This window comes from Salvelinus sp. IW2-2015, unplaced genomic scaffold (genome assembly GCF_002910315.2).
Source record: "Salvelinus sp. IW2-2015 unplaced genomic scaffold, ASM291031v2 Un_scaffold1717, whole genome shotgun sequence".
NCBI lineage: Eukaryota > Metazoa > Chordata > Actinopteri > Salmoniformes > Salmonidae > Salvelinus > Salvelinus sp. IW2-2015.
In genome coordinates this window covers 94,952-107,482 of record NW_019943105.1, presented here as the reverse complement: position 1 = coordinate 107,482, position 12,531 = coordinate 94,952, and the positions used below count along the sequence as shown (strand labels likewise).

The window sequence follows — 12,531 nt, the reverse complement described above, 5'->3', positions numbered from 1 at the left end:
GAGTACTCTGAAGCTACATTTCCACTTAAGACTTACCCACAGTGTTTTACAACAACAAAAGGCTCAGACTTTTGTGTTTCCACTCCACAGACCGGCTCCAGTATCTTTCTGGGCCATGGCCTCAGTGGACCTGCTGTGACTTGGGGCCAAGGACAGGCCACTGATACTTTGTCAGCCTGCATTTACATAACACTGGCTAACTGGAACATAAATAACACTTTCCACGATTAACACCTTTCTCCAAAGCAATGTTCTTGAGGATGCAGAGGTTGTATTGTCACAAGAACTGATGGAAACAAATCAACACTAGAGCCAACATAACAAAACACTGGGACACACTGGTGAGGGTAAGTATCAGGTGGAAATTCACCATGAGAGGCTTTATGAATACCGTCCCTGCTGCTTAGTCAGATAGCCATGTAAAATAAAAAAATCTCTCTCTTGATCTAGGATCAGGTTGTCAAATCTGATCTAATCAAATCTAATCCTAGATCAGGTTGTCAAATCTGATCTAATCAAATCTGATCTAGGCTAATCTGATCCTAGATCAGTACTCCCTACTTTGTGACTATGATAATAATACAGGTCCAGGAGAGAGGACTCGTTAAAACAAAGCAAATTATTATACACTGGGTGGTTCGAGTCCTGAATGCTGATTGGCTGACAGCCGTGGTATATACCACACCCCCGTGCCGTATTGCTTTCTCCACCGTTGTTGACGTATATACAGTAGGTCTATGGTTTCACCACCGTTGTTGACCTAGCTACAGTAGGTCTATGGTTTCTCCACCGTTGTTGACCTGGTAATGAAGCTCGACAGGATGCTCTCAATGGTGCATCTGTATACGTTTGTGAGGGTCTTAGGGGCCAAGCTGATTCTCTTCAGCCTCCTGAAGTTTCACATTCATGCACCACAGGAAGAAACTATTAACTTGTGTTTTCTAACAGCTGATTTAGCTAATGCAATTTAAAAACAGTTGTATTTAACTTGAAGCTAGTCAGTTTGGAGGTGGGATGGGCTTTGCAGCTAAGACAGGATGAGAGGGGAGTGTTTATTTTGTAATTAAGATGTAATGGAACCCATTTTGTTAATTAATGACAAAAACATGTAATCTCAATAAAGAAATATACACCTAGACAAAATGAGAATGATGAAACAGATTTGATCTTACTTTCAGTGTTAGTAGATGCACCACTGGAAATAGTGTTTAGAAATGTATTCCTCTCACCTTAGCTTGAATTTCATTGGGTCACCAATGTCACTTACATCACCAACCCGGAAGTTGATTTACCTCAGTATTTTGCACACGATCGGTTGTTTCTTCCTGTACAGTGCTACATTCATGTGATGTAGACAGAGATGTTGTGTTCTTTCCTTTGACCTTGGAACATGTTTTGAAACCCAAATGTAATGCAAATGTAACAATATGAACACATTTGAATCATTGTYCATATTTAGACAATTATTTGTCATGTTTCAATTATAAATACAGATTATTTACACTTTTCTACTCAGGGATGGAATTTAAGGATTTTGGACACTGGCCAGCCAAGCTACTAGACCACAATTTGAACTAGCCCCGGTCCAACATCTGTGCCATGCTATATTTAAAAAGACAAAGGTAACATCTCAGTTACATACTTGTCGTCCTCTCTCCTCATCTCCTCAAAACCCATTGGATGAGAAAGCCAGACGGTCCCTCCCTTCTGACCTTCTCCTCTAATGGTTTTTGAGAAGGAGAGAACACGAGGAGTATGCAATTGAGATCTTACCCAGGTTTCTCTAGCAGTCAGGCTAGTTGGCATGGAGCGAGATACCTGCCAAAAGGTTGAACATACATATCGCTAGGATTGTAAGAAAATCCATACTTTAATTACTATTCTTGTAAAAAAAACGTGACAAACGTGACAAACGTGACAAAAAAACGGAAACGTGACATTTCCCCTGTGAACATACAAACACCATGTTACGATTACGGATCAACATTTTAGGCTTGAACAAATCTTGTGTTGCAATTCTGACGTACAATATTACCTTTCAGAGTTTTGGCAGTTTCATCTCTCCAACAAAAGAAATGTACACCAAACGGCCTGTGAGGAGTTCTACACGAAAAAGCAGTTTAGCTTATACGAAGACTACCTAAAACCACTGCAACAGAGTTATTGTAAAGTGTGGGAATAAACTTATGCCAGATTTAGCCTACATTTAATCTCTCCCTTGTTCATTCCAGAGTCCATATGTTCATGACCCGATTCATGTAAAATTATTTGACATTTATATTAACCCCTCTCACAGAATATGCTTTGGCMAAATTTTGAGTGATGATAAATTAATATCAAAATATTCTATAAAGAAAATATTTTGAGTGACAAAGACTCCAGTGGTAATACATAATTAATAGATTCCCCAAACTTCTATTATTATGATTATTACTATATGTTTCATTATCTTGGTAAATACTGGTTATGATTCATTATTCTGGTAGATACTACTGGTTATGATTCATTATTCCTGGTAGATACTACCGGTTATGATTCAATATTCTGGTAGATACTACTGGTTATGATTCATTATTCTGGTAGATACTACTGGTTATGATTCATTATTCTGTAGATACTACTGGTTATGATTCATTATTCTGGTAGATACTACTGGTTATGATTCATTATTCCTGGTAGATACTACTGGTTATGATTAATTATTCTGGTAGATACTACTGGTTATGATTGCAGACAGAGCCCAGAGAATGGGATGGTGTACTACTGAATGAGTCATATTTTGATAAGGTGAATGCATGGGGATGTCCACGTCACCTAGAGATATGCCCATGCTGTAGAGATACACCCAGCAGACAGAAACTTCACTGTTGTAGGCATAATACAGCTAGTGCTATCTAGACTTGCGCTGGCAAACAAATCTATTACATTAGCTACCTAAATGTGAAGTCAACTGAGGAGTAATAGAGAATGGAGACTTTTAACTTGAAAACGTGCAGGATACCTCTTTCCGGTTWCCCTGACTACCTTTTTTTTTATACTGTGTTACGCTTGTTCTTGCAGCACTCATCACAGGCAGTTGTGTATGTTTTTTTGTTGGTTTGATGAAACTGCCAAAACTCTGAAAAGTATTATTGTACATCATAATTGCAGCACAAGATTTGTTCAAGCCTAAAATGTTGGTCCTTAATCGTAACATGGTGTGTGTATGTTCACAGCAGACATTTCACATCTACGTTTCATGTTTCACTCATGGCTTTTCTTAGGATCTTAACGATATGTACGTTCAACCTTTTGGCAGGTATCTCGCTTAATATAATAGGTCGTGTCTAGACTTGACAGTTTGTGCAATATTCTGATCATAGAGTTTTGATCGTGGAATTTCCACCAACGTAATAATGAAAAGGTGCCTCGGTCCCAAAACACATGTTTTCTGGAGACTTGTGGGAGGAGTGCTGATGACGTCCTCTGTATGCGCTTTCGGTAATTTATTTTATTTCTTTATTTTACCTTTATTTAACTAGGCAAGTCAGTTAAGAACAAATTCTTATTTTCAATGACGGCTTACAGATCTGAACACAGTCAGACCACAAAGCGACTTTTGTGCGTCTAAACCCGTCTTTCAGTGTAATCTTCGTATTTTGATAGCAGAAGTCGCATGTATGTGTCAAGTGTAGACACCCACATGTGACAGGGATTACCTACGCACATGTATTTGTGTAAATAAAACATATCTAATATGCACATATTTGGATTTAAGCGGATTTCCCACTCTTAAAGGGCCACAATAGTAGCAATGACGACGCTGGGGGTGTAAACTGTGCATTTGGAAATTAGAAGTGCTCCTGAATAGAATGGACCCCCCCCTTTACTGCGACACAGCATACAGACAATTATGTAAGGTGCAATATGTATGTCCAATATGAAGRAAAAAAACGATTGGATTTAAGCTGATGGGCCGCTCTTTAAGGGCTGCAAAATGAGCAGTGATGCTCCTCAGGGTGTACACTTTGTGGGTTTGGAAAGTAGAAGTGCTCCTGACTAGAATGGAACTCTCTTTTACTTTGACACAATGTTCAGGCAATTATGTATGCTGCAATGAATAATAGAAGTACCCACACAAAAAACATTGTTGACCACTTAATATACACTATCTTATGGAAATACTTTAAATTATTATTTGTATGATAAGTAGTATAACATTTCGATAATTCTGCACATTATCCACCATTTTCTCCATCATAATTAATTGACAAAGTTTGCAGGACAGGACTTTGACCCGGAAGTACTTAGTTATTATTGCGTAATTCATAGAGGTGAATTGCATGTTTTCAGCAGAAAGTGTGGGTCTAATAGGAATATGTAGTTTGAACGTCTGAAATGTTGATTTGTACGWAAAATGTCTAAACTACAGGTGTTGAGTGTGTTTATTACCGAGCGGCTAACAGCAGCGGCTGTGGATATATTTGGTTCGGCGGAGAAGACGTTAGCAGAGTACCAGGAGCGGCTGACAACAGCGGCGGTGGAGATATTAGTTGTGGTAGAAAAGACGGTAGCAGAGGTTCAAGGAGAGAACGACCGTCTACGGGGGCTTCTTCTGGATCATTTTGGAGCAGGTTGGTAGCGACCTCTTACACCAAGTTATCGGATAACAACATATTGTGTTTGCTGAATCACTAGCCGTGGACGTATCGTATTCATTACTAGGTTCAGGTAACTTAAGRTGTTTTGACTTAAAGTTTAGTAGCTAGCGTTAATTATCTAGCCTGGCTGACGCGACTCACGTGAGATCCTATAGGCCTCTGCTGCATTAATGGCAGCTACTGTACACTACGGGCACAGATRGAACAAGGACTTAGCTAGTGATACAAATGTGTAAAGGTCATTCTCCGGTAAAATGTTTTACTGAAGTCTTCTAAACAAATATACATCTGGTTTAACGACCTTTTTTCTATCGTCTACACTTGATGCTAATAGCTAATGTTAGCAAACTAACGTTAGCTAAATATTATAGCTAAAAAAGCTTAGCTTGCTGGCAAAGAGCCTGCTAAGGCTAGGTATATAACGTATATACAATCAAATAAATATGTTATTTCAAAACGTTTAACAGTTAACATAATGCATTATACAGTATATAKACAAAAGTATGTTGACACCCCTATTTCAACTACACCCGTTGCTGACAGGTGTAACGTTATAAAGTCGACCACACAGCCATKCAATCTCCGTAGACAAACATTGGCAGTAGAATGGCCCGTACTGAAGAGCAGGGTGGGTATAATTTGTGGAACGTTTCAACAGGAATCTGTTTMAAAAACTTMGTAAAGTACAAGGTTGCCAACAAACCCTACCCGTTATCTTATTCTGCCGCTATACAACTTTGTATGCGTTGTTTGTTGGCAACCTTGTTATTTACAACGTTTTTGGAACAGATTCCTGTTGGAACATTCCACAAATTATACCCACCCGAAGAGCACAGTCACTTTAAACATGGCATCGTCATAGGATGCCACCTTTCCAACAAGTCAGTTAGTTACATTTCTGCCCTGCTAGAGCTTCCCCAGTCAATTGTAAATTATGTTAAGTGGAAACGTGCCAGGAGAACGCTACCAGCCCCAATGCATAGTGCCAACTGTACATTTCGGTGGAGGCAGAGTAAAGGTCTGGGGCTGTTCTTCATGGTTCGGGCCAGGCCCCTAGTTCCAGTGAAGGGAAATCTTAATGCTACAGCATACAATGACATTCTAGACGATTCTGTGCTTYCAACTTTTTGGCAACAGTTTGGGGAAGACCTTTTCCTGTTTCAGCATGAGCGAGGTCCTAAAAGAAATGGTATGTCGATCGGTGTGGAAGAACCGGATTGGCCTGCACAGAGCCCTGACCTCAACACCATTAAATACCTTTGGGATGAATTGGAACGCCAACCTCAAGCCAGGCCTAATCGCCCAACATCAGTGCCCGACCTCACGAATGCTCTTGTGGCCTGTCTCTTATACACATCTAGATGTGTATAAGAGACAGATGTTATAGAGAAGCTTCTCAGGTACACACAACACTTTTTCATGAGGTTAGGACGTACCATTGAGCCCCACAGTGGACGTGTTGTAAAACTTAGCAGTCAAACACGGATGTGGTTCCAATCGTTTTTCCACTATTCATTTAATCCAACGTGGGTTTTTAGAAACATTTCAAATAAAGGCTGTGTTTTTGTGTAGGCTTACCCTGTTTAAATTAATTGTGTCAGAATGCACTGCTGTATTAAAGCAATTCAGAACTAACTTGACATGTTCTGTTGCAGATTCAAAGCCAGATTAACTCATTGCAGAATGTATCCATAATCATGAATTAATAAGCATATTTATATGACAAGAATGTGCCTAGTCACCCGTAAATCACGTCAGACACCTGAACTCCAACAATTACTTTGTTTTAAAGAAATCGAAATGGTAAACAATGCATACATATGCCTTTTTATACATAACATCTGAATTTAAGTAAACATTCAATGATTTATTCATCAATGCAACAAACCTGGGATATCGAAGAGCAGCATATGAACTGTTATTACTATCTGAGAGCCCACAGGTTCTTCTGCTTTTCCATTATAGGAATTAGACCAGCACAAATAACACAATGTAAAACAGCATATAGTGATTTTGGTGGGCGAGTTACACATGGAACAACTGGATGCGTGAGGTAAGGGTTAATAAAATACCAGGTCAACTCCAGCAGAATGAGAAACACACGTAACAGACTTAAAACAAGGAAGCCGTGCCTAAACACAGCTATATCAACACCCTTCTAGTCGATTTAACAGGTCCATGTTGCTGCTGTCTACTGTGAGCAGCACATTTACCACTACATTTAGTCTGAACGCCAGAATAAACAGCAGGAGAAGGACCGCATTACACAGGTGAATAAAGTTAGCTAGAACAGTACACCACAAACACATGTTACTGAGTCTAGATGTTATCCAATCAGCAAAATAACAAGTGGAAGAAGCAGCATAGGGAAAATACACAATTACAGTCATTTAAGATGGTGGTTATATTATTAACACATCTTTATGTAAAACTGAAAGTTTATTACATTTTTAAAACAATTTAAGAAATTACCATGCAACTTTTATAGGAACTTAATATGCTAATTAGTACATACGGAATTWAAAAAAAATCCAGTATGTTAAGCCCATTCATTTAAAGTTGGTCATATTAACATATACTGAGTACACAAAACATKAAGAACACATGCTCATATTAATGTTTGTCATTTCTCAAACTTTCCACCGACACTCACGAATAAGGCCGGCYTTATTGATTGATTTTCTTTGAACAATTCAGTATTATTTTTGACACAAAAAATGATTCACTTCGCCATTGCGTTAGTTCAGATTGAGGTGAATCGAATAAAGAAACTAATTTCATGAAGCTCCCGACAAACAGTTCTTGTGCTGACGTTTCTACCATTTAGAATTCTCTCATTATTACCATGTCATGTTGTTATTTTGTCTATTCACAAACACAACTTTCTGCAATAGAACCCTATTACTGGCGTTCTAGATTCATTTGAAAGTTGATCATGAAAGATCTGTTTAGACAAGTCGCATTCAAACAAAAAGCGAAATGACCCTCATTCCCTCTCCACCAAGCCAATGGGTGATCATCTCCTCTGAAGACATCAGTAGGGAGGATGTGAGCTCTGCGCTGGCCCGCTGTTGAACACTGAGTATGACTGTTTGCTTAGCTCTCCCAAGAAGACTGCCCAGTGATGTCTTCTATGGTGAACATGCGCGTACGATCTCAGTTGAAATCGTCCGTAATCACCATTGAAARGGTCTCGTATCACACTGTAGGCCTACAACATTTGGTTCCAAATCACCAATCAAAGTTATCGGTACCACATGTAACCATACGATTGGTTCATATTGATGTACATATTTACACACAGGGAAATACAATATTGGTAAGATGATTTTCACATTGTAGTCTAATGATTTGACTTTAATCAGTGGTTTGTGGAGGACCCAGGCTGAATTGCTAGGCAACGCAACAACCCCCTGCCCCGGGTAAAAATTAATAGACCATATGAGGTTCGGATGGGACGATCTGTCATTCCGACAGCGTCTCAATTACCGTGAGACCGGGCACTTATTTGCTTGACAATCACCGGCTGACAATTTCATGACCGCCACAGCCCTAAGCACAGCATAGAGAATTCAGAATGTGAAGTATTTTGAATTGTTATTCAGTATTTTTACTCATTTCCTTCTCTTCAGACCCCAAGCAGGTAACTCTCCCTGAAGAGGAGGTTCCCCCTGAGCAGCAGCACTGTGAGCAGGAGTGGAGCCCCAGTATGAGGCAGGAGGACCCAGAGCCCACACAGATTACAGAGGAACTCCGGACCAGTCAGGAGGAAGAGCAGCTTCAAAGACTTAGGTCTGCTACCACAGAGGTCATACAGTTGATATTTATTCCTCCCTGTGTGGAAAGTGACTGTGATCAGGACAGCAAAAGGGACTCTCTACCCACCAACACAACTGAACAGACCCAATCAGAATCAGATGAAGAGCACTACAGTATCAGAGTATCAGAACCAACCAGTGACTCTCAGCCCCTCTCTGTACTACATCCAGACTGTTCTGCAGCTCCAAGTGAAATCATTGTAAGTATTGATGAGGAGGAGAGTGACGAACTACCGTCAGGGTCAAAGAGAACCCGGGACAAGAAAGGACAAAGCTCTCAAGTCTGCACTGAAGCCAAGGCAACCAATGAGCAGAAAGCACCATTGAAGTGTCACACAAGCAAGAGGCGATACAAGTGTCCTGTGTGCAGTAAACTGTTTAAGGCACCAGTCAGTTTAAAAGTACATCAGAGAATTCACAAAGCAGAGAAACGACACAGATGTCCTTTSTGTTGTGAAGGCTTTAAATCACTAAATGGTCTACAAAGACACAAAAAAGTTCACACAGGGGAGAAAGAAGGACCACAGCAGTGTTCTTTGTGCAGTGAATCCTTTCTTTGCACAGCTTCTTTAAAAGATCATCAGCGAATTCACACAGGTGAAAAAACATATCTCTGCAAAGAATGTGGCAAATCCTTCAGTGTCAAGACCGACTTCAACAAGCATATGAGCACTACTCACCCAGATGCAAAACCGTACAACTGTCCCGTGTGCAATGAATGTTTCAACACACCAGGCTCTCTGAAAATACATGGGAAAACTCATGGAGTGAATCCATGCATCTGTCCTGTGTGTAATAAATGCTTTAAGAGGCCACGCTACCTAAAAGAACACCAACAGAAGTTTCATGGTAGTGAGAAACCATACACRTGTGCAGTGTGCAGTAAAAGCTTTTATAATGTAAGCCATTATAAAGTACATCAGAGAAATCACACAGGGGAGAAACCCTTCAAGTGTCCTGTGTGTATTAAAAGCTTTACTAGCGCAGGCCTGTTGAAAATACATCAGGTAATTCATACAGGTGAGAAACCACATAAGTGCAAAGAATGTGACAAATGCTTCTACCGYAAGGGACATCTGGTCAAGCATATGAGGACTCACACAGGGGAGAAACCATATTGTTGCCGTGAATGTGAGAAATGCTTTACTCAAAGGTCATCATTAAAAGACCATATGAGGATTCACACAGGGGAGAAGCCGTTTTGTTGCACTGAATGTGAGAAACGCTTCACTCAAAGGGCAACATTAAAAGTGCATATGAAGATTCACACAGGGGAGAAACCATATCAGTGTAAAGAGTGTGACAAATCTTTCAGTCAAAAACATGAATTGAGAAAGCATACGAGAATTCACACAGGGGAGAAATCATACAAGTGCCCTCTTTGTGAAAAATGCTTTAAATCATTGGGTGGTCTGAAACAACACGAGCTGAATCACTCTGGAGAGAAACCATCATATCTCTGCAGCGATTGTGGCAAAAGCTTCCGAACGATGAGTTACCTGAGGGTTCATATGAAGACTCACACAGAGAGCGAACCGGGGAGTCGGACAGAGAGCGAACCGGGGAGTCGGACAGAGAGCGAACCGGGGAGTCGGACAGAGAGCGAACCAAGAAGTCGGACAGAGAGAGAATTGGGGAGTCACAAAAAGAGAAGACTGCATATGTGTCCTGTATGTGGAAAAGGCTTTGCATATCCAAATGTTCTAAAAATCCACCAGCGAATTCACACTGGGGAGAAACCACATCAATGTCATGTTTGCAACAAAAGATTCATTCAGAAATGTGATCTGACTAGACATATGAGGACACACACAGGGGAGAAACAACGAGAAAATCAATCAGAGAAACAGTTGTATCTTTGCAGTGATTGTGGCAAGTGCTTCCAGGAGAAACGTTATCTGAGAAAGCATATGAGGATTCACACAGAGAGAGATCCGGAAAATAAAACCGAGCGAGAGCTGCATAAGTGTCCTGTTTGTGGAAAAGGCTGTACATCACTGAGTTATCTCAAAGACCACCAGGGAATTCACACTGGAGAGAAACCTTATCTGTGCACTGTTTGCGGCAAAAGCTTCACTTGGAAGGGAGTCCTTAGAGAACACATGAAGACTCACACAGGGGAGAAATCACATCAGTGCCATGTCTGCAGCAAAAGGTTCATTTATAGCAGAAAACTGTCACTTCATATGATGACTCACACAGGGGAGAAGCCATTTAAGTGTTCTGTATGTGGGAAAGGTTTTACATCATCGGGTGATCTGACACGCCACAAGCGAATTCACACTGGAGAGAAACCATATCGCTGCAACGATTGCAACAAATGCTTTAGTCAGATCAGTTCCCTTAAATCACACATGAAGAATATTCACTAAACGGAACACAAGTGTCCATTGTGTAAAATGTCCGTTTGAAGATAACGGCTTATTCAAACTGACACCTATAAGTGAACATACCCTCAGGTTTGATAATAACTGAATTATACTGTACTGTAGGCCCTAACTTATGTGCTTTGTCACTTCTGGGTCTGCATGGCAAATGGCTCAGGAAAACACTCAAGGGCCATTCAGCCCTTCCTGACAATTGAAATGTGTGTTAGTGATGTTATTTCCTCCATGTTTGGTATCTCATAAACTTCTGAAGAGAACTTTGATGTTATCTATATGGATGTATGATCTGTGGTAACTTGTATCTGGACAGGGTGAACTTTAAACTACTGTATGTTAAGGGATTTTATTGTCCTTAGGAATTCTGCCTTATTTGGTTTCATCYCCCACACAAGCCATTAGACTCTGTTGTGGATATTGGGTCACCTGTGGTTACAGGTCACTGTAACTTGTTATGGTTGGATGGTTTGATAAAGTCACCTTGAAATGTTAGAAAGGGAATGCCTTTTTTCTGTCTCTTCCTCCTGTCCTACGCTCTACAGAAAAGCTATATGAACATGTTTTTCTTGTAGGCTGCTCGGTCTGAGTAGGTCTGTTTTTGGTCATGCTTTGCCTTGTAAGATCCCAGCCCCATCAATTTTTTTTTCGTCTGTTATTTTACAGGGTCAGCCATAGTAGTACAGCACGCCTGGAGCAAATTAGGGTTAAGTGCCTTGCTCATGGGCAAAGACAGATTTTTCACCTTGTCGGCTCTGGTATTCAAACCAGCGACCTTTCGGTTACTGGCCCAACGCTCTAACCACTAGGCTACCTGCCGCCCTTGTCATATGCCTTGTCACGTTTGTTAATGCTTTATAACTTAAGCTTCATGCCTGTGAATCGTAAACATTTTTACAATGTAGTTAAATCTATTTTCCTTTACAATTTTAATTCTCAGACATTTCTTGATAGCCTAAGTATATTCTCTATGGAATCAGATAATTCATTAACATATAAATTGTGAAGTCTTATCACGGGTCGCATGTGAGATATATATTATATGATCAATACTATTTCACTACAGTCCAACGTCGTAGCAAACCTATATTATGTAATGGTTGTTACTTTGAAACCTTCAATAAATGTTTTTATTAGCTATTTTGTTTATATATATATTTCTGTTTAAGATGGTAACTTCTTTTGGAKTTGCAGGGTTTTTATCTACCCCAGCACTAACATGCTGGGGTGGGGGGGTTATATTATGAAGAGTGCATGTACAGGTAAGATGTGACGTGTTGCTCGTACACCATGTCACAGTGTTCTATCTGTGAGACCAGCTTCACYTGATGGAATGTAACCATCCCATCTTCACTGCAGCTCAGGACTCATGTTATAAATCACCAACATGTTTGTCTTATGAACTGGATTTCACAATGTGTCTGTGTTGTGTGAATTATAGTATTTGTATGTAGGCTCCTGTCATGTAGAATTATCTGCGTTTCGGTTTACAAATATGTGCTCCTGCACTCCCTCCTTCAGCCACCCATCTACACGTTCATTCATACTCAAACCCCAGAGTAGAACAACAACAATTAAAAACAAACCCCAGAGTCGAACCGTGACTGTTGGACCGTCTTTATTTAAAGGAGGTAGTTTCAACAGGCAGAAATTTAATGGCGGCAGACCACGGTACACTAACCCAGTGCTAAT

General features: G+C 40.3%; 1 protein-coding gene across 1 annotated transcript; it reads left to right on the top strand.

Moving 5' to 3' along the window:
* Window positions 1-4,291: 4,291 nt before the first annotated feature.
* Window positions 4,292-11,979, top strand: LOC112071783 (zinc finger protein 585A-like). Its single transcript, XM_024139210.2, has 2 exons — window positions 4,292-4,613; window positions 8,273-11,979. The coding sequence occupies exons 1-2, from the start codon at window positions 4,397-4,399 to the stop codon at window positions 10,828-10,830; spliced, it is 2,775 nt and encodes a 924-aa protein (XP_023994978.1). The 5' UTR covers window positions 4,292-4,396; the 3' UTR covers window positions 10,831-11,979.
* Window positions 11,980-12,531: the final 552 nt, after the last annotated feature.